This window comes from Bubalus bubalis, chromosome 8 (genome assembly GCF_019923935.1).
Source record: "Bubalus bubalis isolate 160015118507 breed Murrah chromosome 8, NDDB_SH_1, whole genome shotgun sequence".
Classification (NCBI taxonomy): domain Eukaryota; kingdom Metazoa; phylum Chordata; class Mammalia; order Artiodactyla; family Bovidae; genus Bubalus; species Bubalus bubalis.
In genome coordinates, this window is record NC_059164.1 from 106,051,535 (window position 1) to 106,077,471 (window position 25,937).

The 25,937-nt window shown below is 41.6% G+C and overlaps 1 protein-coding gene across 2 annotated transcripts; it reads left to right on the forward strand.

Annotated features, from left to right (window-relative positions):
- The first annotated feature begins 1,794 nt into the window (after positions 1-1,794).
- LOC123334839 (prolactin-inducible protein homolog) lies at positions 1,795-25,937 on the forward strand. Of its 2 annotated transcripts, none has more exons than XM_045166475.1 (4): positions 1,795-1,952; positions 4,146-4,248; positions 7,704-7,821; positions 25,798-25,937. In XM_045166475.1, the coding sequence occupies exons 1-4, from the start codon at positions 1,858-1,860 to the stop codon at positions 25,920-25,922; spliced, it is 441 nt and encodes a 146-aa protein (XP_045022410.1). In that variant the 5' UTR covers positions 1,795-1,857; the 3' UTR covers positions 25,923-25,937. The 2 variants fall into 2 exon arrangements, with proteins under 2 accessions (XP_045022410.1, XP_044802934.1); XM_044946999.2 differs by lacking the exon at positions 25,798-25,937 and adding an exon at positions 8,124-8,322.

The window sequence follows — 25,937 nt, forward strand, 5'->3', positions numbered from 1 at the left end:
TACTTTGGAAAATAAAGTGCGGGCCTTGTTCACTGAAACTTGGTCTCCCCAAGTCGTTCTTTCTCTCACCTTCTGGCTGAATTATTCAGCCTCTTCTCCACTAAATTTTCTCACTGAGGTATCCTTGTTTAACCATTCTTTATATCCTTAATTAACATTTAATTAAGCAATTGTTTCCTGATCCTCGCCGACGCCATCCCCACTTCGAATTCCCTGGATCCACCGGGGCTGGACCCCGGCATGCAATGCAGGAGACACAGGAGATGCAGGTTCGATCCCTGAGTTGGGAAGATCCTCTGGAGAAGGAAATGGATGAGATGGTTGGATGGCATCACTGACTCAATGGTCATGAGGATGGACAAACTCTGGGAAATAGTGAAGGACAGGGAAGCCTGGCATGCTACAGTCCATAGGGTCAAAGAGTCAGACACATCAGAGACTGAACAACAAGAGAAAACAGAGCTGAAAGGCATAGTGACCCAGGCAGCAGAAGACCTGCTGTAAAGCACCTGGAGTTAGACAGAGGCCCCTCCTGATTCATAGACAATACTGCATAAAATACAAATGAGGAATGAAAGCAACCTTTCCTGGTCTTGCTCTAGCCTTTAGGCATCTCAAGGTCATGCTTAGCTTCAGCACTCTAGTTCTCTGAAATATCCTTTAGGAGTAAGAGTGAAGCACTCTCAGCTGCCCCAACTAATTCACTCTTGGACTTTACCTCCCCATCTGATGCAAGGACCCTCAGCTCTTCCACAGTTCTCACATTTGGATAGTAGGTGGGAAATTCCATGAGTTCCCTAGTCACCCTAATTCTCTGTTTCCTCAGATACCATTTTCTCTTATAGATAATTAGAGATGATCATAAAAGTCCTTCCAAATGGGCTTTTTAAAAATCTATCCTTGCAACGTAATTTCCTGCAATTAGAAGCAGACAGAGCAGTAACTGAAGCTAGAGAAGCAGAGAACTGGGATGACAGGACTTTTTCTGAGACACTTCAGGAAAGCAGCATCCACAAAGGTAATGTGAATTCAAGGCTCCTAACAAACCAATCCAATCACAGAAAGGCATTTTATCCAGCTTCTTGCTTGTTGGCAGTATCATAAGAAATACACATGTACACCCATGGCTGATTCATGTCAATGCATGGCAAAAACCACTATAATATTGTAAAGTAATTAGCTTCCAATTAAAATAAATTAATTAAATAAATAAAATAAATTAATTAATTTTTTTTTAAAAAGAAATGCACACCATATATATCTGGTCTCCCCTCGTCTCATCTGAGTTTTTCCATTCCCATGGATTAAATTCTCTTTAAACACACTTTATGCCCAGAGATGATTCATTGAACCAAAAATGCAAATCAGAGACGGTAGGAGTAGGGACATTAGTTTCATGGCATCTACTCTACATCTAAAATCTATAGCAAATTTTAGGGTTGAGGCATTGAGAGGAAGACATGACATGTATCACACACAGGACAAAGGGAAAGGACACCTCATGGATCTTTACACGTAAAACAAGGATTAAGAAGTGGGACTTAGAAAAGGAAAGAATCCTGTTTAAAACAGTTAAGGCAGGATCTATCTTAATGAGCCAGGAACACTTCAATGTTGAAAAACAAATGGAAGTGGTCCAATTCATTCCTTCCTCTCTCTCCTTAATTAAGTTCCAGCTAAACATTGACCTTTCTCACACATGATAGGGAAAAGTTAGCAATGAGGGAAATCCCTTAGGTGTGATGATTTTGGCCAAGTGAACCTGTCCTGATAGCTCCAGGGTCATTGTGCTAGAGTTATAAAGAACCATCCTGCTCCCTGGGAACACAGGCTTCTTGGGCACCAAATTCCTCTGGCATGCATTCTCTTCAGCTTCTCTTCAAGACCAGTGCTGCTGCCCTGCTCCTGGGTGTCTGCCTGACACTGCAGACTGGCACAGCTCAAGGACAAATGTAAGTCATCTATTTTTCCTCCCTACAGAGAATCTTCCATGGACGACCCTTTTGCCAACCCAGAAACCCACATTATGCACCTAAATATTATTTTCCTGCTCCAAAGGACCATCCTAGGAATCGTCACTATTTGTGTCTCATGTCTCACTTTCTCCCTGTTCAGAACCTGCTGGAGAGGTTACCAAATCCATAACCTACAGCTACTTTGTGTTTTAACTCAGTTTCCCATCCTTTTATCAGTCTCTCCTTTTGCCACAAAAGAGAAACATAGGCAGGAATCTGAGCTTGGTCTAAAGCTGTGGGTTAAACTTTGAATAAGATGTTTGAGCCATACAAGAAGGGCCATGTCCCTGGTCACTACCCAATAAAAAGGGTTGTTCTGATCCACCAACTGAGATAATCCTTATCATTTCATTGGCAACAGTCTCATCTTCTTTATATGGTCCTCCTCATACACTGGAGTTCAGAGTCTGCAAGGTCTGAGCATGGTTCTCTAATCATGGAACAGTAGAAGCATGCTCTGGGATCCTGCCTTTCCCTGGACCTGTTCCTGTATGCAGAGCCATGATGTAACAACACTGGCCTCCAGCTCTATCATTGGTGGATGGAGAGGCATTGAAAGCGGTCTAATTATTTGCAAACAGGGAGGCACTGAGTTTCAGAAAGAAGTCAGGAATGCCCAAGGAAACACTGACATGAAACAGAATATAGAGAAAGGAGCATATAACAGAGAGGAATGGAGCCTTGGAAATTTTGGTAAAAGGATTCCTGACAAGTTTGGGGATTTCTCTAAGGGGAAGAGAGGCTGTGTTTGGGGGGTGTGTGTGGGGGGGTGCATGCCAAGTTGCTTCAGTTGTGTCCAACTCCCATGGGGTCGCACCCCATGGACTGAAGGTGAAAGTCGCTCAGTCATGTCCAACTCTTTGTGACCCCATGGACTATGCAGTCCACGGAACTCTCCAGGCCAGAATACTGAAGTGGGCAGCCTTTCCCTTCTCCAGGGGATCTTCCCAACCCAGGGATCAAACCCAGGTCTCCTGCATTGCAGGCGGATTCTTTACCAGCTGAGCCACCAGGGAAGTCCAAGAATACTGGAGTGGGTAGCCTATCCCTTCTCCAGAGGATCTTCCGGACCCAGGAATTGAACCGGGGTCTCCTATGTTGCAGGTAGATTCTTTATCCCACGGACTATAGGCCATCAGTCTCCTCTGTCCACGGGATTCTCCAGGAAAGAATACTGGGGTGGATTTCCATGCCCTCCTCCAGGTTATCTTCCCAACTCAGGGATCAAACCCATGTTTCTTATGTCTCCTGCATTGGCTGGTGAGTTCTTCAGCACTAGCACTAGCTGTGAAGCCCATGCGGGGTATGCTGGGGGTCAATTCTTTTAGGTTAACTAAGTAGTACTTCCAGGTTCCCCTCAATTTAGGCCTGAGGAACAGTGAGTTGATGAACAAAGCTGGGCTAAATGAATCCTATTAAAACTTAATTCATTGATACAATAAATATTTCAGATTCTTAGAGCTTCATATCCTTCCACTAGTGGAGGAGAAGGAGTTTCCCTGGATGATGGGATGATTACACAAGAAAAATGGAAGGAAGTGCATCATAAGCTAAAATAAACCATGCAATCAAATCACTTCTACCTCAGATAGAACCGCTGAGATTCAGTCAGGAATTTGTAATGAAGGGAAATCAGCTCTTTCAGCCCATATCTCTGCCCTCATTAGCTGACCAAAAAAAACCAAAATGTAAATATCCTATGTTCACTTGTAGGTATCCAAATAGGTGGGCTTCCCAGGTGGTACTAGTGTGGGTTCAATCCCTGGGTTGGGAAGATCCCCTGGAGAAGGGAATGGTGACCCACTCCAGTATTCTTGCTTGGAGAATCCCTTGGACAGAGGAGACTGGTGGGCTATAGTCCATGGGGTTGCAAAGAGTCAGACATGACTGAAGCAACTTAGCACCCACTCACATCCAAATAGGTGTGTCTTGGCTGGACACAGAGAGACTGTAGGTGGGGGTCATGCAAAGTAGATCCTTAGGAGTGATGGCATTGATGCTTCTGTATCTTCCCTACTCCTTTCATCCCCCGGCTCTCTCTGCCTCCCCTGTTTCCGTATTACCTCCCAGGCTACCTCAATCCTGGACTTTGGTTTGACTTTGGATTTCTGCCTCTTTTCCCATATCTAGACAGAATGTAATTTCAGCGAATCTGACAACTTCTCAAATTGACAACTCAACAGGCTATGTGATAACACTTGAAGTTTCAAATCTCATATCTCAATGCATAGTGGTAAGTGAAGAATTGGAGGTTATGGTAAGTGGGGAGGAAAAAGAGAAATTCCCTTCTAAACAACTTCAGTCATCACTACTGATATGAAGTGAAACATTATCTTATAAAGAAGTCACCTACAAATGCTTTTGCCTTGAACTTCAGAGAAACCCCATTTGGAATGTGTGTATTATAATGTCCATTTTAAAGATGAAGAAGTAATGGTATGGATATGATAGTCAAATTCATAAATTCAGAAAATACATGGGTAGGTGCCTGGAGGCAGAGGTTAGGGGGTGGGGAGGTTGGATGCGGAGCTAGTGTTTTATAGGATTGCTGTTCAGTTGCTAAGTCATGTCCAACCCTTTGTAAGACCATGAACTGCAGCATACCAGGCTTCCCTGTTCACTATCTCCTAGAATTTTCTCAAACTCATGTCCATTCAGTCAGTGATGCCATCCAAACATCTCCTCCTCTATCGTCCCCTTCTCCTCCTGCCCTCAATCTTTCCTAGCATCAAGGTCTTTTCCAGTGAGTCAGCTCTTCAAATCAGGTGGCCAAAGTCTAGGAGCTTCAGCATCAGTATTTCTAACGAATATTCACTGTTGATTTCCTTTAGGATGGACTGCTTGGATCTCCTTGCAATCCAAGGGACTCTCAAGAGTCTCTCCAACACCACAGTTCAAAAGCATCAATTCTTTGGCACTCAGTTTTCTTTATGGTTCAACTCTCATATCCATATGTGACTAGAGGAAAAGCCATAGCTTTGTCTATAAGAACCTTTGTTGGCAAAGTGATGTCTCTGCTTTTTAATATGCTTTCTATGTTTGTCATAACTTTTCTTCCAAGGAGCAAGTATCTTTTAATTTTGTGGCTGCAGTCACATTAGCAGTGATTTTGAATCTTAAGAAATATAATGTCACTGTTTCTACTTTTGCCATAAAGTGATGGGACCAGATACCATGATCTCAGTTTTTTGAATGTTGAGTTTTGAGCCAGTTTTTTCATTCTCTTTCACCTTCATCAAGAGGCTCTTTAGTTCCTCTTTCAATTCTGTCATTAAAGTGGTATCATCTGCATAATTGAGATTGTTGATATTTCTCCCGGCAATCTTGATTCCAGCTTGTGAGTCATCCAGCCTGGCATTTTCCATGATATACTCTGCATATAAGTTAAATAAGCAGGGTGACAATATACAGCCTTGATATACTCCTTTCCAAGTTTTGAACCAGTACATTGTTCCATGTCCAGTTCTAACTGTTGTTTCTTGTCCTGCAAACAGGTTTATCAGGACCCAGGTAAGGTGGTCTGGTATTAGGGATAGAAGATCAGTTTCAATTTAGTTCAGTTCAGTCACTCAGTTGTGTCCAACTCTTTGCAACCCCATGGACTGCAGCACACCAGGCTTCCCTGTTCATCACCAATTCCCAGAGCTTGCTCAAACTCGTGTCCATCAAGTCGGTGATGCCGTCCAACCATCTCATCCTCTGCCACCCCTTCTCCTCCTGCCTGCAATCTTTCCCAGCATCAGGGCCTTTTCAAATGAGTCAGTTCATCACATCAGGTGGCCAAAGTATTGGAGCTTCAGCTTCAGCATCAGTCCTTCCAATGAATATTCAGGACTAATTTCCTTTAGGATTGACTGGTTTGATCTCCTTGCTGTCCAAGGGACTCTCAAGAGTCTTCTCCAACACCACAGTTCAAAAGCATCAGTTCTTTGACACTCAGCTTTCTTGATGGTCCAACTCTCACATCCATACATGACTCCTGGCATAGTCATGAGTATCAGTTTAGGAAGGTGAAAAATTGAAAGATGAATGATAGTGACAGGTGCACAACGATGTGAATGTACTTAGTGCCACTGAACTGTATAGTAAAGTAGGGCTAAAATAGTATGTTTTATATTATGTGAATTTTACCATAATAAAAAAACTTTTGAAAAATCAATTGATAGTATAGAGAATAAACTAGTGGAGGACTAAAAGCATGTCAGGATACTTCACCAGAGGAAGGGAAAAGAGAGAAAAGCAATAAGAGTGGGGATAAAAAACAAGGATGGATAAGACTGGGTGTCAGTGAGGAAGGAGCTTCTTGGAACTGAGCCATTCACATCCCCACCCCCATCCTGTGAAGTGATGAGCTTGAGGGAGACTATGCTCAGGAGGCCACGGCAGGTGAGAGGGAAGCTGCAGCCATGAGGTAATCATGGGCTCCCTCACAGATGGAAGACTGTCAGACCAGAACCGGCTTTCCCAGTCCCTACCTCCAATACCTTTCCCCGCTGGCTTCCATGACTCTTCATATCAGATCCTAGACCTCTGGCTTCTCCATATTTGATAGCAATCCCCAACTCCTTCAAGGCCTCCTTAGGGTTTTTAGGAAACAGATGCCAACAGACGGGAAAGGTGCATAGTGACCAAAAATGCTATGAATTACATAGAGTATCAGATATTTATTCAAATATAAATGATGCTAGAAATGCTGTTGAGCATGCCTTTTCCAGAGTTCATCTTTGAAGCTTTTTTTCAGGAAGCTTTTGGTACTTTCTCTTCTCAGGTATGACCTCAGCAGATTTCTTCTCCCATCTGAGAATCTCAGTCATTCCTTAGAGTTTGTATCTGAGTAAAGGTTTTATAATCCTATTTGAGGAGGAAATCAGGCACCAAGTACTAGTTGGCCAAGTGCTTTCAGACTCCACGTATGTATTATTTGTGCAACACACATTGTGCTTTACCTCATAAAGCTCTTTACCATGCACAAAACACGGAAACCTATGGACTCATAACTTAGATATGTAAGTGTCAACACCTCCATCTCACAAAAGTAAAACGAGGAGCTCAGAGGGATAAATGCCACACCACAAAGCTGGAAGGCAGGACACTTGGGACAATAAACCCTGGTGTATTTGTTTGGTGAGCTTTTCCCCCACCACATCAGAGCAGACAAAATAATGTTTCCAATGTCCACAACCATCTTGGCAGACAAAAGACAAGTTCACTGAAATCATTTCCTGCCTACTCCATTTTGGGAACTTCAGTGCAGAACTAAACACAGTCCAGCCATGGTGAGCCCCTTACTCATCCATTCCTCAAAACAAAGAACATTTCACACATCAGTTGATGAGTTACATGCTAGCCAGACCCTCAAGGTGGGTTGACTCCCACACCAAGGGACAGAAACAAGTGAGGTATCTGGGGATACCTTCAAACCCAACTTTAAAACTTTGACATTCACCACATCCAAGATATCTTTTTAACAATTCAGGTTAAAGGTCAACAGAGCCAATAAAGAGAATTACCAAAAGTTCATTAAAGTCAAGTCTGGCCCTGAATGTATTAACTGCTGATGTCTGGGGAAAACCCCTGGTTCCCCCTTCAAAGTAGGCCTCAAAAATGTTTACTTTGATTAATGGTGACTTCAGGGCTGCCCTAGTCAGGTCCACTCTTGTTAACCCTTTCTCATCCTCTTCTCTTCAGGTTAAAACCACATTGGAGGTCTCTGACATGGTCTTTTTTCTTTATGGTAATTTTCATTTTACTAGCTGTCTGTGTGGCGTTAGTACAAGAAGATTCTTCTGGGAGATAGACGCACCTGGTAAGTGAAGAAATTTCCTGCTGAGCATTCATGTCAGAGAAGGGGAAATGTGAGGAGAGGGCAAATTGTCAAGGTGGAACTGAGACATGGCAGAAAGCAAAAGGAACAAGGTATTGGAGTAAGAAGGAAACACAAGACATAGAGGCATAGTATGGGCGATGATTCGATGTGGCAGACGGGCGAGGCTCCTAACAGGTGCAAGCCTGAGAAACGGGGCTGAGCGTCAGACACAGCAAAGGCAGGATAGGGTGGCTTGCATGTGGAGTCCAGTTGCCTGACACAGCTTTGCTTCTTCTCTCCAGAAAATGGAATCATAACAGGGACAGCTCAAGTTGTGTCAGAGGAGAATATATGCCCTCCTGGTGTGACTATCTCCACCCCTGTTTATGAAATTGTTATCACACGTGATGTCATTATAACACTCTGATCTGGAAAGTCTGCCATTTCTGAGTTTGTGGGCATCTGTGTAGACTGGAAAATAAACTTCCTACTGACTTCTCACTGTCCTATCTGTGTTCTTTCCCCCAAAACTCAGTACTGTGTCTGCTCAGACATCCCCAGTCCTAAGGAACCAGTATTTTTAAGAAAACTTCTCAGATATGATACATGAGTATCCACTCCCTAGCCAATGATGAGAAAAAGAAGATAGGAACTATTCTTACCATTTAACTCAGGAGAGGAAATGTCCAGAGAGAGAGAATTGTCCCTAGTGATACAAATTAAGGACAGAACTGACCAACGGTTCCAAGTTTCCCTTCTACTTCAGTCCAGGTGCATCCAGCTGTCTCTCCCAGTTATCTGAAAGTTCAACGAATCTGAAGCCCTAAATTATTACATCTTGCTCCTCTTCAACTGGTAGCAAGGAAAAGACTCACATGAGCTCACATGAGCTGGGTTCCTATGCAGATGTACCATCTCTGTGCCCAAGTTCTTGAATCATAGTAAGGCAAAACTCAGAAATCAAGGAGATACCTACTATAAGTGGGAATTGAAGGGTTATGGGGAACTATTCAGAGCTCCAAGTGGGAGTGTGTGACAGGTGCAGCCATCTGGAGAACTACTAGTACTTTAATTATTTATGTACATACCTTCTGACCCAGCACTTCCATAACAAGAAGTGACAGTAAGAAAGACCATTATTGATTTATGGGCTTCTAGGCCAATCTATTTTTGCTATCATAGAAAAAGAACCACTGAAGAGCCATTGTTTCAGACTATATGCTGCATCTTGAAGGACATCACCATATCCCCTAAAGAGTGTGACTTCCGAGTAATTTCCTTGCTGCTTATGTATGAGCTTTGTGTAGCATACCATAGGGTCAAGAGTTTCCTGATAATGAAAGTAATGAAAAATCAATATATATCTTGATCATGTGCCTGTAGTGGAAACTCTTTCATTTAAAAGAAGAAAGATTCCATTGATCTAAGGAGATATTAGATGGGTCTAGTAATCAGATACTCTGTGAGCCCTGAGAAAGTGATGCTGGCTAAGACACGGCAGGCAGGGAAGATCCATACCTAGAACATGTATCAATGTCAGTAGAGACAAAATACTGCCCTGTCAGGAATCAAAAGGATCCTGTGGAATCATTATCTCTCGAATGGTCTCCTTCAGAAATGGTTCTTTATTGAGGTCACAGAACTAGTCTTTGTTATTGAAAGGCCAGTGGCTGCAACATCTAAGTTATTTACGGGAAGAAGTGCATTTTGGGGGGTATTTTAGCATATAATCTATTTACTGATGTATAGTTGATCTACAATATCATGTCAGGTTCAAGTGTACAGCACAACAGTTCAGTGATAGAAGTGTCTATTTTGTATCAGTCACCACCGTATTAGCCATTACATAAGGACTTGGGTGGCAGAGGGCAGGAGCTGCTGACACCCATAGAACCACTCATCCCGCCCTCTAATTGTTCAATGCCTCTTTTGTGTTACATACTTTCTTATAAGCACTTCCATGAGACACCAAGAACCAAACATTCTGTTCAAATATATTGGTTCTTTCAGATGGCTCTTCTCCAGAACTTCTGTGTTGAATACACCAACCTTGTTCCTATGAGGCTCCAGACCAACAAGCCAAGAAATATGCCATTCCCCAGGAGTCCATGTATATCTTTACCTCAAGACACTTTTCCAACCTCACAGAACTGATGAGCAGGTATACTGCTTGCAGCTCTGCCCTTTAAGATTATTTCCCCCCACCTGTGTTTTTCTATTGCATACCCAAGTTAAGTTTTAGTTTGGCAATCATCCAACTTTAGTTCACAAAAACATATTGAGCCAACAAATCTGTGAGTCACACGGGGTTGATTTCCTCCAAAATCTGAACAAAGGACCTCCCCAACCCATGAGGCTGTAGGCACAATCTGAAGACAAGAAAGTAGGGGCTGGTATCAGTGCAGCTGGCATCAGTGCAGAGTAGGTGACATAGGGTATGAACCATGTTTTTCTGTGCCACAAGCCCTTTGGACCAAGTTGGGTTCATACTTAACTGTGGTATTTCCATTGTGTGAAGACTGCTGCTGCTGCTAAGTCGCTTCAGTCATGTCCGACTCTGTGCGACCCCATGCTATATCCACTCAAATACATTATTTCTGGGTCTACTAATGCCTATGTCATAATGGGGAATTCTGGTCTCTTGATGTTTCATTGTCAGAAATTGCATCTATTTAGTGTCCAAAAGAACCTTTAAAAAAATTAGTTTTCTGCTGCAGAGAGAACAGACTTACTCCAGAATCCTGTTGGTCTAGACTGCAACTCTCAGCCTGAGGCTAACCAGAGAGTGCAGTCAGCAATCTTAATCTACCTTGGATCTCTGCAGCACCATGGGTTCTGCCAAGTGACACAGCCAAAATAAAGGATTCATGTTAGCTCAGATTGCCATAACAAAATACGATAGACTGAGTGGCTTAAACAATAGAAATCTATTTTCTCACTGTTCTGGAAGCTAGAAGTCTGAGATCAGGATGCCACCACAACGGGGTTCTAGGGAGGGCTCTCTTCCTTGCTTACATGCAGCAACCTACTCACTGTGTCCTCACATGGGGTAAAGAGAGCAATGCGTCTCTTCCTCAGCTTATAATGGCACCTCTTCTGAGTTCCACCGTAATGACCCCATTTAACCAGAATCACCTCGTAAAAGGCCCCAAGACAGTCACTTAAGGGGAGGGGAAGGAGGGCATCAACATATTAATTTGCAAGAAACACAATTCAGTCATAGCAAGACTGTTCATGCTAAAGTTTGAACCTGCTATAGAACCCCTTTTTTTCCTCTGGATACCACTCAAAACTGGCATCCTTTGGAGTCACCCAATGATGTCACTTTATCATTTCCAGTTTAGTAAACTCTGCCTGCAAAGTCCAAGGGCTTCCAAGAAGGTTGCCATGTTTTCAGTGGTAAGTTGTTCAAGATTCAATAAATATCTCCACTTGGAAAACATATTGCAACAAGCCCTAGATCACTAAACATATAAAAACTGATGTGGCATCCCCCTAAGTATTTGTATTTTTAGGAATAGTTTGTATTTCAAACTATTCCTAAAAATTGAAGAGGAAGAAATACTTCCAAATTATTCTGTGAAACCAGCATTTGTTGTTGTTCAGTAGCTCAGTCAGGTCCAACTCTTTGTGACCCCCATATACTGCAGCGTGCCAGGCTTCCCTGTCCTTCAGTATCTCCCAGAGTTTAAACAGCTCCATTCATGTCCATTATGTCAGTGATGCCATCCAACCATTTCATCTTCTGTTGTCCCATTCTCCTGACCTCAATCTTCCCCAGAATCAGAGTCTTTTCCAATGAGCTGACTCTTCGCATCAGGTGGCCAAAGTATGGGAGCTTCAGCTTCAGTATCAGTGTTTCCAGTGAAAATTCAGGGTTGATTTCCTCTAGGATTGACTAGTTTGAACTCCTTGCTGTCCAAGGGACTCAAGAGTTTTCTCCAGCACCACAGTTCAAAAACATCAATTTTTTGCCACTCAGCCTTCTTCATGGTCCAACTCTCACATCCATACATGACTACTGGAAAAACCATAGCTTTGACTATAGGGACCCTTGTCAGCAAAGTGATGTCTTTATTTTTTAATATGCTGTCTAGGTTTGTTGTAGCTTTCCTTCCAAGGAGCAAGCATCTTTTCATTTCGAGGCTGCCATCCACAGTGATTTTGGAGCCCAAGAAAATAAAATCTGTCACTGCTTCCACTTTTTCCTCACCTATTTGCCATGATACAATGGGACCAGATGCCATGATCTTAGTTTTTGAATGTTGAGTTTTAATCCAACTTTTTCATTCTTCTCTTTACCGTCATCAAGAAGCTCCTTAGTTCCTCTTCACTGTCAGTCATTAGAGTGGTATCTTCTGCATATCTGAGGCTATTGATATTTTCTCCAGTAATCTTGATTCCAACTTGTGATTCATCCAGCCCAGCATTTTGCAAATAAGTTAAATAAGCAAGGTGACAATATACAGCCTTGACATACTCCTTTTCCAATTTCAAATCAGTCTGCTGTTTCATGTCCAGTTCTAACTGTTGCTTCTTGTCCTGCATACAGGTTTCTAAAGAGACAAAACACCCAAGAATAAACTTAACCAAGGAGGTAAAAAGAGAGGTACTCTGAAAATTATGAGATATTGACCAAAGTCATTTAAGATTACACAAATAAAAAAATGTACTGTGTTTACAGATTGAAAGAATTACTGTTCTTAATATGTTTTTACTTCTCAAAGTAATCTACAGATTAAATGCAATCTCTATCAATATACTAAGGCATTTTTCTGCAGAACTAGGAAAAATAGGCCTAAAATGTGTATAGAACCACAAAAGACCCCAAAGAGACAAAACCTTCTTGAGAAAGAGGAACAAAACTGAAGGCATCATGTTCCCTGATTCCAAACTATTACAAAGCTATAAGAATCAAAACACTGTGATACTATTAAAAAGCAGATACACAGATCCAAAAATAAACCCACACTTCTATAGTCAATATATCTATACTGAGAAGGCAAAATTATAAAATGATGTAGAGAGCTACTTCAATAAATAGCCTGGGAAAACTGGATAGCTACTTCAAAAGAATCAAACTAGAACATTTTTTTATATCATATACAAAATAAACTCAGAATGGATTGAGGACCTAACAAAAGACCGGAAGCCATAAACCTCTGGAAGAAAACATAAGCAGTATTCTTTTTGACATTGGTCTTAGCAATATCATTTTGGATCCGTTTCCTCAGGCAAGGGAAACTAGAGCAAAATAAACAAATAGGACTCCATGAAACTAAAATCCTTTTGCACACAAAGGAAACCAACAGCAAAATGAAAATGCAAACTGAACTACTGAATGAAAGAAGGTATTTCCAAATAATATATGCAAGAGGGGTGGATTTCTTCATTATATAATGGGCTCCTATAACTCAACATAAAAAAATATCTGTATAGACATTTCTCCAAAGAAGACAAAGAGATTGCTAAGAGACGCATGAAAAGATGCTCAGCATCACTAATTATCCAAGAAACACCAATTGAAATCACAATGAGATATCATTTCACATCTGTCAGAATGGCTGTCCTCAAAAAGACAACAAATAATAGTATTACCATGGATATGGAAGAAAAGTAACACCCATGCACTGTTGGTGGAAATGTAGATCGCTGCAACCACTATGTGAAACAGTATGGAGTTTCCTCAAAAAACTAAATATCAAGCTATCGTATGATTCAGCACACTCAGTGCTAGGTATTTACCCAAAGAAAGCAAAAACACCAATTTGTAAGGATGCATGCACCCCTATTTGTTGTTCTTTGTAGCAATTATTTTCAATAGCCAAGATATGGAAGCAACCTTAATGTCCATCAATAGATGAATGTAAAATGATGTGCTCTATATAAACAATGGAACCACTCAAACATAAAAGAGAATGAAATCTTGCAATTTGCAACAACATGAATGGACTCGGAGGGTGGTATATTGAGTGAAATAAATCAGAAAGGGAAATACTGCATGCTCTCACTTATCTGTGGCATCTAAAAAACAAAGAAAACAAAACTAAACAAAAACAGACTTACAGACACAGAAAGCAAATTGATAGTTTCCAGAGGCGAGGAAGGTGGGGCTTTGGCAGAATAAGTGAAATGGATTAAATGGTACAAACTTCAGTTACAAAATAAATAAGTCACAGGAATGTAATGTGTTGCATAGAAACTATAATCAATCATACAGTAATAATTTTATATGGAGACAAATGGTTACCAGAATTATTGTGGTAATCATTTTGTAATGTATAATACTCGGCTGTTGAATCCTTACGCTGTACACATGAAATTACTACAATATTGTACTCAACTGGACTTCAGCTTTTAAAAATTAAAAATAAAAAGGCTAAACTGAAAGAAATAGAGAGTAGAGCTATGGGTATCAGGGGCTGGGTGGCAGGGGAGGAACGATTGGGGAGATGAGGGTCAAAGTGTATAAACTTTCAAACATAAGATGCAGAAGTTCTGAAGATCTGTATTAGTACAGCAAATATAGATAACAAGATTGAATTATATACCTAAAAATTGCTAAACATTGGATCTTAAATGTTCTCACCACAAAAAATAAAAGGTAATTATGTGACTTGATGGAACTGATAGCTAATTCTATGGGGATAATCATTTTACAATCACATATATGTATAAAATCAGCACATTGTATACCTTAAATTTACACAATGTTTTGTCAGTTATATCTCATTAACACTGGGCTTCTCTGGTAGCTCAGCTGGTAAAGGATCCACCTGTAATGCAGGAGACCAGAGTTCAATCCCTGGGTTGGGAAGATTCCTGGAGAAGGAAACAGCTATCCACTCCAGTGTTCTGGTCTGGAGAATTCCATTGACTGTATAGTCCATGGGGTCGCAAAGAGTTGGATACAACTGAGCGACGTTCACTTTCTCATTAACACTAGAAAAATATTTTAAAATAAATAAAACCTTTAAATCCAGCTGCTGGACTTTTCTCATGGTATGGTGGATAATAATCCACTTGCCAATGCAGGGGACACAGGTTTGATCCCTGTTTCAGGAATATGTCACGTGGCGTGGAGCAACTAAGCCTGTGTGCCCCAACCAGACACTGTGAGCCACAACTACCAAACCCGCATGCTACAACTACTGAAGCTTGTGTGCTCTGCGGCCTTGGGCAACTACTGCTGAGCCCCTGTGCTTCAACCACTGAAGCCCTTGCACATAGAGCCTGTGCTTCACAAGAGAAGACACCACAGGAGAATCCCGAGCACCACAATGAGAATCCCACCACAATGAGAATCCCGAACACCACTAATAGAGAGTAGACCTCACTCACTGCAATAAGAGAAAGCCACTGCAAAGCAACAAAAATCCAGCACAGCCAAAAGTTTAAAAAAAAAATTAAATAATGATAAAAAACACTCATGCATTATGTATTCATTCACTCAATACATATTTATCAAGTACCCTATGTGCCATTACTTATTTTAGGTTTGTGGTTTACAGAAGTGATGGAGAAGGAAATGGCAACCCCCTCCAGTATTCTTGCCTAGAGAATCCCACAGACAGAGGAGCCTTCCGGGCTACAGTCCATGGGGTCGCAAGGGTCGGACACAACTTAGCAACTAAATAACCACCACCACCACCTTACAGAAGCGAATCAGGAATTTTCGTCCTGATTTTATAAAGCATATATTTTTCAGGGGAGATAGACAAAACAAGTGAATACTGTTTATCCTAAAGGAATCCTAAAGGAAATCAATCCTGAATATTCATCGGAAAGACTGATGCTGAAGCTGAAGCTCCAATACTTTGGCCACCTGATGCAAAGAGTCAACTCATTAGAAAAGACCCTGACGCTGGGAAAGATTGAAGGCAGGAGAAGAAGGGGACGACAGAGGATGAGAGAGTTGGATGGCATCACCAACTCAATGGTCATGAGTTTGAGCAAGCTCCAAAAGTTGGTGATGGACAGGGAAGCCTGGCGTGCTGCAGTCCATGGGGCTGCAAAGAGTCAGACACGACCGGGCAACTGAACTGACTAAACTATTTATTAATATATTCAACTTCATTGATGGGAAAACTAAGATGAGAGAAGGCAAATTAATTTGGACATGGCCACTATGTAGCAGGCTGGGATTTGCACTGCGCAGGCAACCTGACACAAGAGCCTATGCTCCTGGCTTGTACACGCACATATGTATTTAATACACACCGGCAATCTTATCTGGGCCCCTGAAATCTCCACTGAATAGCACTACAAAATCACAAATTTTAGCTCCTGTACTAGTTCTGAACATACTTTTATTTCCTTTGTCCTCAAAGCAGCTAGATACATAATTTCCTGGACTAGCACTGTCCAATTAAAATGAGGGGGAAGAATTCTCTGGCAGTCCATGGTTAGGACTTGGTGCCATCACTGCTGAGGTCCTGAGTTTGATCCCTTGTTGAGGAACTAAGATCCCACAAGCCCTAGAGAGAGGCAAAAAAAAAAAAAAAAAGAGAGAGAGAGAAGGAAATATATTTTAAACTACATGCATAATGCTGAACTTTCTGTTAGTGACATTTAAAAAACAACAGGTGAAGTTAACTCAATAATATATTTGATTTAGAAAGGCAAAATGATAGGATACTGAAAGATAAACTCCCCAGGTCAGTAGATGCCCCATATGCTACTGGAGATTAGTGGAGAAATAACTCCAGAAAGAATGAAGGGACGGAGTCAAAGCAAAAACAATACACAGTTGTGGATGAGACTGGTGATAGAAGCAAGGTCTAATGCTGTAAAGAGCAATATTGCATAGGAACCTGGAATGTTAGGTTCATGAATCAAGGCAAATTGGAAGTAGTCAAACAGGAGATGGCAAGAGTGAATGTCAACATTCTAGGAATCAGCGAACTCAAATGAACTGGAATGGGTGAATTTAACTCAGATGACCATTATGTCTACTACTGTGGGCAGGAATCCCTTAGAAGAAATGGAGTAGACATCATGGTCAACAAAAGAGTCCAAAATGCAGTACTTGGATGCAATCTCAAAAATGACAGAATGACCTCTGTTCGTTTCCAAGGCAAACCATTCAATATCACAGCAATCCAAGTCTATGCCCTAACCAGTAACGCTGAAGAAGCTGAAGTTGAACAGTTCTATGAAGACCTACAAGACCTTTTAGAACTAACACCCAAAACAGATGTCCTTTTCATAATAGGGGACTGGACTGCAAAAGCAGGAAGTCAAGAAACACCTGGGGTAACAGGCAAATTATTGCCAAATTCAGACTTAAATTGAAGAAAGTAGGGAAAACCACTAGACCATTCAGGTATGACCTAAATCAAATTCCTTATGATTATACAGTGGAAGTGAGAAATAGATTTAAGGGACTAAATCTGATAGACAGAGTGCCTGATGAACTATGGATGGAGGTTCCTGACATTGTACAGTCACATCCACAACTGGGTATTATCAAGAAACACCTGGGGTAACAGGCAAATTTGGAATACAGAATGAAGCAGGCCAAAGGCTAATAGAGTATTGCCAAGAGAACGCACTGGTCATAGCAAACACCCTCTTCCAACAACAGAAGAGAAGACTCTACACATGGACATCACCAGATGGTCAACACCGAAATCAGATTGATTATATTCTTTGCAGCCAAAGATGGAGAAGCTCTATACAGTCAGCAAAAACAAGACTGGGAGCTCAGATCATGAACTCCTTATTGCCAAATTCAGATTTGAATTGAAGAAAGTAGGGAAAATCACTAGACCATTCAGGTATGACCTAAATCAAATTCCTTATGATTATACAGTGGAAGTGAGAAATAGATTTAAGGGACTAGATCTGATAGAATGCCTGATGAACTATGGATGGAGGTTCATGACATTGTACACGAGACAGAGCTCAAGATCATCCCCATAAAAAAGAAATGCAAAAAAGCAAAATGGCTGTCTGGGGAGGCCTTACAAATAGCTGTGAAAAGAAGGGAAGCAAAAAGCAAAGGAAAAAAGGAAAGACATAAGCATCTGAATGCAGAGTTCCAAAGAATAGCAAGGAGAGATAAGAAAGCCTTCCTCAGTGATCAATGCAAAGAAATAGAGGAAAACAACAGAATGAGAAAGACTAGCGATCTCTTCAAGAAAATTAGAGATACCAAGGGAACATTTCATGCAAAGATGGGCTCGATAAAGGACAGACATGGTATGGACCTAACAGAAGCAGAAGATATTAAGAAGAGGTGGCAAGAATACACAGAAGAACTGTACAAAAAAGATCTTCACGACCAAGATAATCACAATGGTGTGATCACTGACCTAGAGCCAGACATCCTGGAATGTGAAGTCAAGTGGGCCTTAGAAAGCATCACTATGAACAAAGCTAGTGGAGGTGATGGAATTCCAGTTGAGCTATTTCAAATCCTGGAAGATGATGCTGTGAAAGTGCTGCACTCAATATGCCAGCAAATTTGGGAAACTCAGCAGTGGTCACCAGACTGGAAAAGGTCAGTTTTCATTCCAGCCCCAAAAAAAGGCAATGCCAAAGAATGCTCAAACTACCACACAATTGCACTCATCTCACACACTAGTAAAGTAATGCTCAAAATTCTCCAAGCCAGGCTTCAGCAATACGTGAACCGTGAATTTCCTGATGTTCAAGCTGGTTTTAGAAAAGGCAGAGGAACCAGAGATCAAATTGCATCCATTGGATCATGGAAAAAGCAAGAGTTCTAGAAAAACATCTATTTCTGCTTTATTGACTATGCCAAAGCCTTTGACTGTGTGGATCACAATAAACTGTGGACAATTCCGAAAGAGATTGGAATACCAGACCACCTGACCTCCTCTTGAGAAACCTATATGCAGGTCAGGAAGCAACAGTTAGAACTGGACAGGGAACAACAGACTGGTCCCAAATAGGAAAAGGAGTATGTCAAGGCTGTATATTGTCACCCTGCTTATTTAACTTATATGCAGAGTACATCATGAGAAATGCTGGGCTGGAAGAAGCACAAGCTGGAATCAAGATTTCCAGAATATCAATAACCTCAGATATGCAGATGACACCACCTTATGACAGAAAGTGAAGAGGAACTAAAAAGCCTCTTGATGAAATTGAAAGAGGAGAGTGAAAAAGTTGGCTTAAAGCTCAACCAACATTCAGAAAACGAAGATCATGGCATCGGTCCCATCACTTCATGGCATATAGATGGGGAAACAGTGAAAAAAGTGTCAAACTTTATTTTTGGGGGGCTCCAAAATCACTGCAGATGGTAACTGCAGCCATGAAATCAAAAGACGCTTACTCCTTGGAAGGAAAGTTATGACCAACCTAGATAGCATATTGAAAAGCAGAGACATTTCTTTGCCAACAAAGGTCCATCTAGTCAAGGCTATGATTTTTCCAGCAGTCATGTATGGATGTGAAAGTTGGACTGTGAAGAAAGCTGAGCGCCAAAGAATTGATGCTTTTGAACTGTGGTGTTGGAGAAGACTCTTGAGAGTCCCTTGGACTGCAAGGAGATCCAACCAGTCCATTCTAAAGGAGATCAGTCCTGGGTGTTCTTTGGAAGGACTGATGCTAAAGCTGAAACTCCAATACTTTGGCCACCTCATGCGAAAAGTTGACTCACTGGAAAAGACTCTGATGCTGGAAGCGATTGGGGGCAGGAGGAGAAGGGGACGACAGAGGATGAGAATGCAGGATGGCATCACCGACTCTATGGACATGAGTTTGGGTGAACTCCATGAGTTGGTGATGGACAGGGAGGCCTGGCATGCTGTGATTCACGGGGTCACAAAGAGTCGGACACAACTGAGTGACTGAACTGAACTGAACTGAACCTAAATATCATTTTAAGACATAATTACCACACAACAAACTGTGGAAAAATTCTTAAAGAGATGGATTACCAGACCACCTTACCTGCCTCCTGAGAAACCTGTATGCAGGTGAAGAAGCAACATTTAGAACCAAACATGGAAAAACAGATTAATTCCAAATTGAGAAAGTAGTACATCAAGGCTGTATATTGTCACCCTGCTTATTTAACTTATATGCAGAGTACATCATGCGAAATGCTGGGCTGGATGAAGCACAAACTGGAATTAAGATTGTTAGGACAAATATCAATAACCTCAGATACGCAGATAACACCACCCTTATGGCAGAAAGTGAAGAGGAACTAAAATGCCTCTTGATGAAAGTGAAAGAGGAGAGTGGAAAAATTGACCTAAAATTCAACATTCAGTAAACTAAGATCATGGTATCTCGTCCCATCACTTCATGGCAATTAGATGGAGAAACAATGGAAACAGTGAAAGACTTTATTTTCTTGGGCTCCAAAATCACTGCAGACAGCTGCCACAAATTGAAAAGATGCTTGCTCCTAGGAAGGAAAGCTATGACAAACCTAGACAGTGTATTAAAAAGCAGAGACATTATGTTGCCGACAAGGTCCATCTAGTCAAAGCTATGGTTTTTCCAGTAGTCATGTATGGATGTGAGAGTTGGACCATAAAGGAGGCTGACTGTCAAAGAATTGACGCTTTCAAACTAGAGAAGACTCTTGAGGGTCCCTTGGACAGCAAGGGGTTCAAACCAGTCAATCCTAAAGCAAATCCACCCTGAATATTCATTGGAAAGACTGATGTTGAAGCTGAAGTTCCAATACTTTGGCCACCTGATGTGAACAGCCGACTCATTGGAAAAGATCCTGATGCTGAGAAAGACAGACACAGTGGAAAGGTATTCGTATCTCTCAAAGAATTTTTCCACAGTCTGTTGTGCAATTATATATTAAAATAATATTTAGGGCACATTAGGCTAAATCAAATATATTACTAAGTTAACTTCACCTGTTTCTTTAGGAGGAGAAGGGGATGACAGAGGTTATGGATGACAGATGGTTAGATGGCATCTCTGACTCAATGGCCATGAGTTTGAACAAGTTCTGAGAGATGGTAAAGGACAGGGAAGCCTGGCGTGCTGCAGTGCATGGGGTCACAAATAATCAGACATGACCGAGCAACTGAACATCAACAACAACAATAATTACTATTAAAAAATCATTTGTGAGATACTTTACATTCTTTTATCCATACTAAATCTTTGAAATCCACTGGGCAGTTGACATTTATAACAAATCTAAGATAGACTGACCCCATTTCCTGGCTTCAGTGGCCACTTGTGCTATGCAGACAGTGCAGCTATTGAACATTTCCACTGTGTCAGAACGTGCTGTTGGACGGAGCCAACCCAGAACCTTAGCAGAGTAAAGCTTGCTGCCAGCCCTCATCCTAAAGCAGCATACAACTTCCTGAAAATACCACCACATTAACCTGATATCTCAATACTAGTGAAAAACTGAGTTGCTATGATAACAGGTTTTCTGCTGAAATTTGCTACTAATTGTTACATTCATTTCCATTCCTTTGGCAAACTGGCCCCTGATTTTATTGGAGCCCTCTGGGGCTACATATTTCTTAATATATACTTGAAACATCATTTCATCCCAAAAAGGTAATTTGAAGTCTGCTGAGTATTTATGGAAGTCTATCAGAAGAAGTAACTAGAAGTGTCAAGTCAGAGAAACTAAGAAAAATTGGTTTTAATCATCAGTTTCCAACCTTGATATGATTTGGATTTTTTTACCATGAAAATATATTATTTAGTTGAAAATAATATTTCAATAAATAAGAATTTAATGGAAGTCAAGATATTGGGAGGGAAAGAAATTTAATGAGCTTAGGAAAAACAGAGATGAAAGGTAGACTGACCCTGGAAAGAGAAGACCAGCCGTACAGCACCTGGATTTAGAGAGAGGGCCCTCCTGATTCATAGGCAATGTTGCATAAAATACAAATGAAGAGACTAAAGCAACCTTCCCTAGTCTTGCTCTACCCTTAAGGCATCTCAAGGTTCTGCTTAGCTTCAGCACTCTAGTTCTCTGGGACACTCCTCAGAGGTAAGAGTACAGCACTCTCAGCTGTCCCAGTTCACTCACTCTTGGACTTAACCTCTACATCTGATGCGAGAACCCTCAGCTGTTCCCTGGTTCTCCCATTTGCAAGGTAGGTGTGAAATTGCATGAGCTCCCTAGTCACCCAAACTCTCTAAGTGGTTCTGCGGATACCATCTTCTCCTGTAAGATAACCAGAGATGATCACAAAGGTCCCCCAAAGATGGGATCTGTCATCTATCCACCACAACTGAATTTCTTGCAAGTAGAAGCAGGCTGAGAAGTAACCAAAGCCAGGGAGGTAGAGAGCTGGGATGACAGGACTTTTTCTGAGAAACATCAGGAGAGCAGCTTCCACACATGGAATGGGAATCCAAGGCTCCTAAAGGAACCAATCCATACATAGAAAGGTCACTGAATACAGCTTCTTGCTTGGTAGTACCATAAGGAATACATGCCATGTATGTCTTGCCTCTTCTAATCTGACCTGACTTTTTCCTATGTCCATGGACTGAAGGCTCTTTAAACACACTCTAGACACTTTGGGGCCACCACTTATTAGAGATGATTCTCTGGGCCAAAAATGCAAATCAGAGAAGGTATGATTAGGCACATTAGTGTCAGGGCATCCATTCTATTAATACAATCTAAAATTCCACATCTAAAATCTACAGCAAATTTTAGAGTTGAGGCATTGAGAGGAAGATAAGACATTTGTCATTCAGAGGACAAAGAGATAGGACACTTTATGGATCCTACAACTTCAGAGCAGGGGTTAGGAAGTAGGGCTTAGTAAAGGAAAGAAACATGCTTATAGCAGTTAAGACAGAATCTATCCTAAGGATCCGGGAACATTCTAATGTTGGGGGGAAAAAAGTGGTAATGGTCCAACTCCTTCCTTCCTCTCTCTCTCCTTAACTTAAAGTTCTGACTACTTGTGAATGGGTAAATGAGCTCAGGCACAGCAGTTCTGGCCAAACACTGACCTTTCTCAAAAAAAAAAAAAAAGAAAGAAAGAAAACAACTAAGGTAGCAAAAAGGAAATCCCTCAGATGTGATGATTTTGGCCAAGTGAACTTGACCCAATAGCTCCAGGGTCTTCCTGCTAGAGTCATAAGAGCCATCCTGCTCCCTGAGGACACAGTCCTCCTGAGCTTCAAATTCTTCCAGCATGCATGCTCTTCAGTTTCTGTTCAAGACCAGCCCTGCTGTCCTGCTCCTCGTTCTCTGCCTGAGACTTGGGTCCGGTGCAGCTCAAGACCTAGTGTAAGTCATGTATTTTTCCTCCCTGCAGAAAATCTTCCAGGGGAGGACACTTTTGCCAACCCAGAACTCATTCTCTCCCTGCTCAGAAACTGCTGGGAGAGGTTACTGAATCCATGCACTTACAGCAATTTTGTGTTTTAAATCCATCTTCTATCCTTTAATCATTCTCTTCTTTTGCCATGAAAGAGAAACATAGTTGGCAATGTGACTGTGGTCAATAGCTGTGGTATAAACTTTGCATAAGGTGCCTGATCTGTACAAGAGGGGCCATGGCCCTGGTCGCTGCCCAGAAGAAAGGGTTGTGCTGATCCACCAACTCAGATGATCCCTGTGCTTCATGGGCATCAGTGCTCACCTCAGGTGTGTGTCATGCAAAGTAGATCCTTATGGCATTGGTGCCTCTGTATCCCTTTTATCCCCTGCTCTCTCTGCCTCCCCTGTTTCCATATCCCTCTCAGGCTACCGCAATCCAAGACTTTTATCTGACCTTTTTTCTGCCTCTTTTTCATATCTAGACAAGAGGTGATTTCAGCAAAACTGACAATTGATCCAGTTGAAAACTCAACTAACTATTATGACGTTAACAGTCACCGTTAAAAGTTACGTGGCCAAATGCTTAGTGGTAAGTGAGGATTTGGGGGTCATGGTGAGTGGGGAGAGAGAAGAAAAATATCCTCATAAATGATTTCAATCTGAACTATTGATTTGAAGTGAAATATCATCTCACAAAGTCACCTACAAATGCTTTTGCATGCATTAGCCGTGAACTTCAGAACAACTCTCTTAGGAAAGTGTGTATTATTATTTCCATTTTTAAAATGAAGAAGTGATGATACAGATGGAATAGTTGAATTCATAAATTCTGAAAGTACATTGGTAGCTTCCAGGGCCAAGGTGTATGGGAGTGGGGACGTTAGTGTTTAATGGGGACAGAGTTTCCGTTTAGGAAGTCGAAAAATCTGGGAAATGGGTGATAGTCAGTGCTGCACAACGTGAATGGACTTAGTGCCACTTAACTGTACAGCTAAATATGGTTAAAATGTTGTTTTTTATTATGTTGCTTTTACCACAAAAAAAGAAAAAGCACTAAAAAACAAAGAAGAATGTGATGGTAGGCAGAGGATAAATGAGAAGAGGTTTTAAACCATGTCAGGACTCTTATCTTCCCCAGGGGAGAAGCAAGGAGGAGCGAGAAAGGCAATAAGAATAGGGATAAAAACGAAAATGAATAAGACTGAGTGACAATGATTAAGCAGCGCTGCTGGACCTGAGCCATCCACGCCCCTGCCGCCATCCTGTGCAGTGGGGAGGCTGTCAGGGAGACTTCACTCGATAGGCCATGGCAGATGGGAGAGAAGCTGCAAGAATGGCGTGATTACGGTCTCCCTCACCATGGGGAGACTTACTGTCAGATCAGGACTGGCTTTCCAGCCTCTACCTCCATCACCTTTCCTCACTGTCTTCACTGAGCCTTCAGATCCCCTAGACAACTGGCTTCCCTGTATTTGACAGCAATCCCCAACTCCTTAGAGGCCTCAGTAAGGTTTTTAGAAAACTATGCAAACAGAAGGGAAAGTTGCAGAGCTACCAAAAGTCCTAAGAGAAATACATGCGGTATCTGATATTTACTCAAGTATAAATGATGCTAGAAACGCCTTTGTGCTTCCCCTTTCCAAACATCTTCTTTGTTGCCATTTCAAGAAGGTCCTGGGACTTTCTCTTCTCAGGTCTGACCTCAGTAGGTTCCTTCTCCCATCTGAGAATCTCAGTCATTCCTTTCGTCTTGTATCTGATGAAAGTTGTATAACTGTACTGGGTAAGGTAAACACGTACTAAGTACTAGTCGGCCGAGTGCTTTCCAGTTCCAGGTGTCTTTATTTGTACAATACACATAGTACTTCACCTTCATAAAGAGCTTTATCACACACAAAACACAAAAACTTATGAACTCGTACCGACTAGATAGCTAGATTTCATACTTTGATTTCACAAAGGTAGAATGAGAAGCTCAGAGTAATAATGCCATGTCACAAAGCCGGAAAGCAGCACAGTAGGGACAATGAACCCTGTTTTGTTTATTTGGTGGGTTTATTCCCACATCAGAGCAGACTGCTTTTTACAATCTCAATGACGCTCTAAATTGAGTTTAGATATAAATGTGTGAAGGGGTGGTGTCTAGGGGAAACCTCTGGTGCCCTCTTCCTGTGTTGACCTAAAACACGATTATTTTGCTTAATGGTTACTCCCCAGCTGCCTCATCCAAATCTATGCTTTTTCCTCAGGTTAGAGTCATGCTCGAGGCCTTCAGCAACATCATTTTTCCTTATGGTAATTTTATTTACACAGCCTGTCTGTGTGATTTCAGTACAAGAAACTTCTTTTGGGAAATACAAGCATCAGGTATGTGCTGAGACTTCCTGCCAGGGCATTAATGTCAGATAAGGGGAAATGTTATGTGAGGGCAAAGGGCAAAGTTTAAAAAGGGAAACCAAGACATGGCAGAAAGCAATATGAATAAATTATTGGAGGAAGAATGAAACTCATCACATAGAGGCAATGTGGGCAAGGGGTTCAAGGTGGAGGAAGGGAGAAGGGCTGGTAACATCTGTGTCTTGTATAGGAGCCTGAGAAATGGGGCTGAGTTTCAGACACAGTAAAAGGCAGGATACGATGTTTTGTGAGTGGGTCTGGTGTAAGAAGATCAGTAGCAGAATCCAGTTGTCTGAGACAACATTGCTTTTTCTCTGCAGAAAATGGGATCATAAAAGGGAAAGCTGAAGTTGTGTCAGAAGAGAATATATGCCCTTCTGATGTGGAAATCTGCTCCCTTGTTTACAAAGTCTGTATCAAGCGTGAAATCATCATAAGATGCTGATCTCAAAAGTCTGCT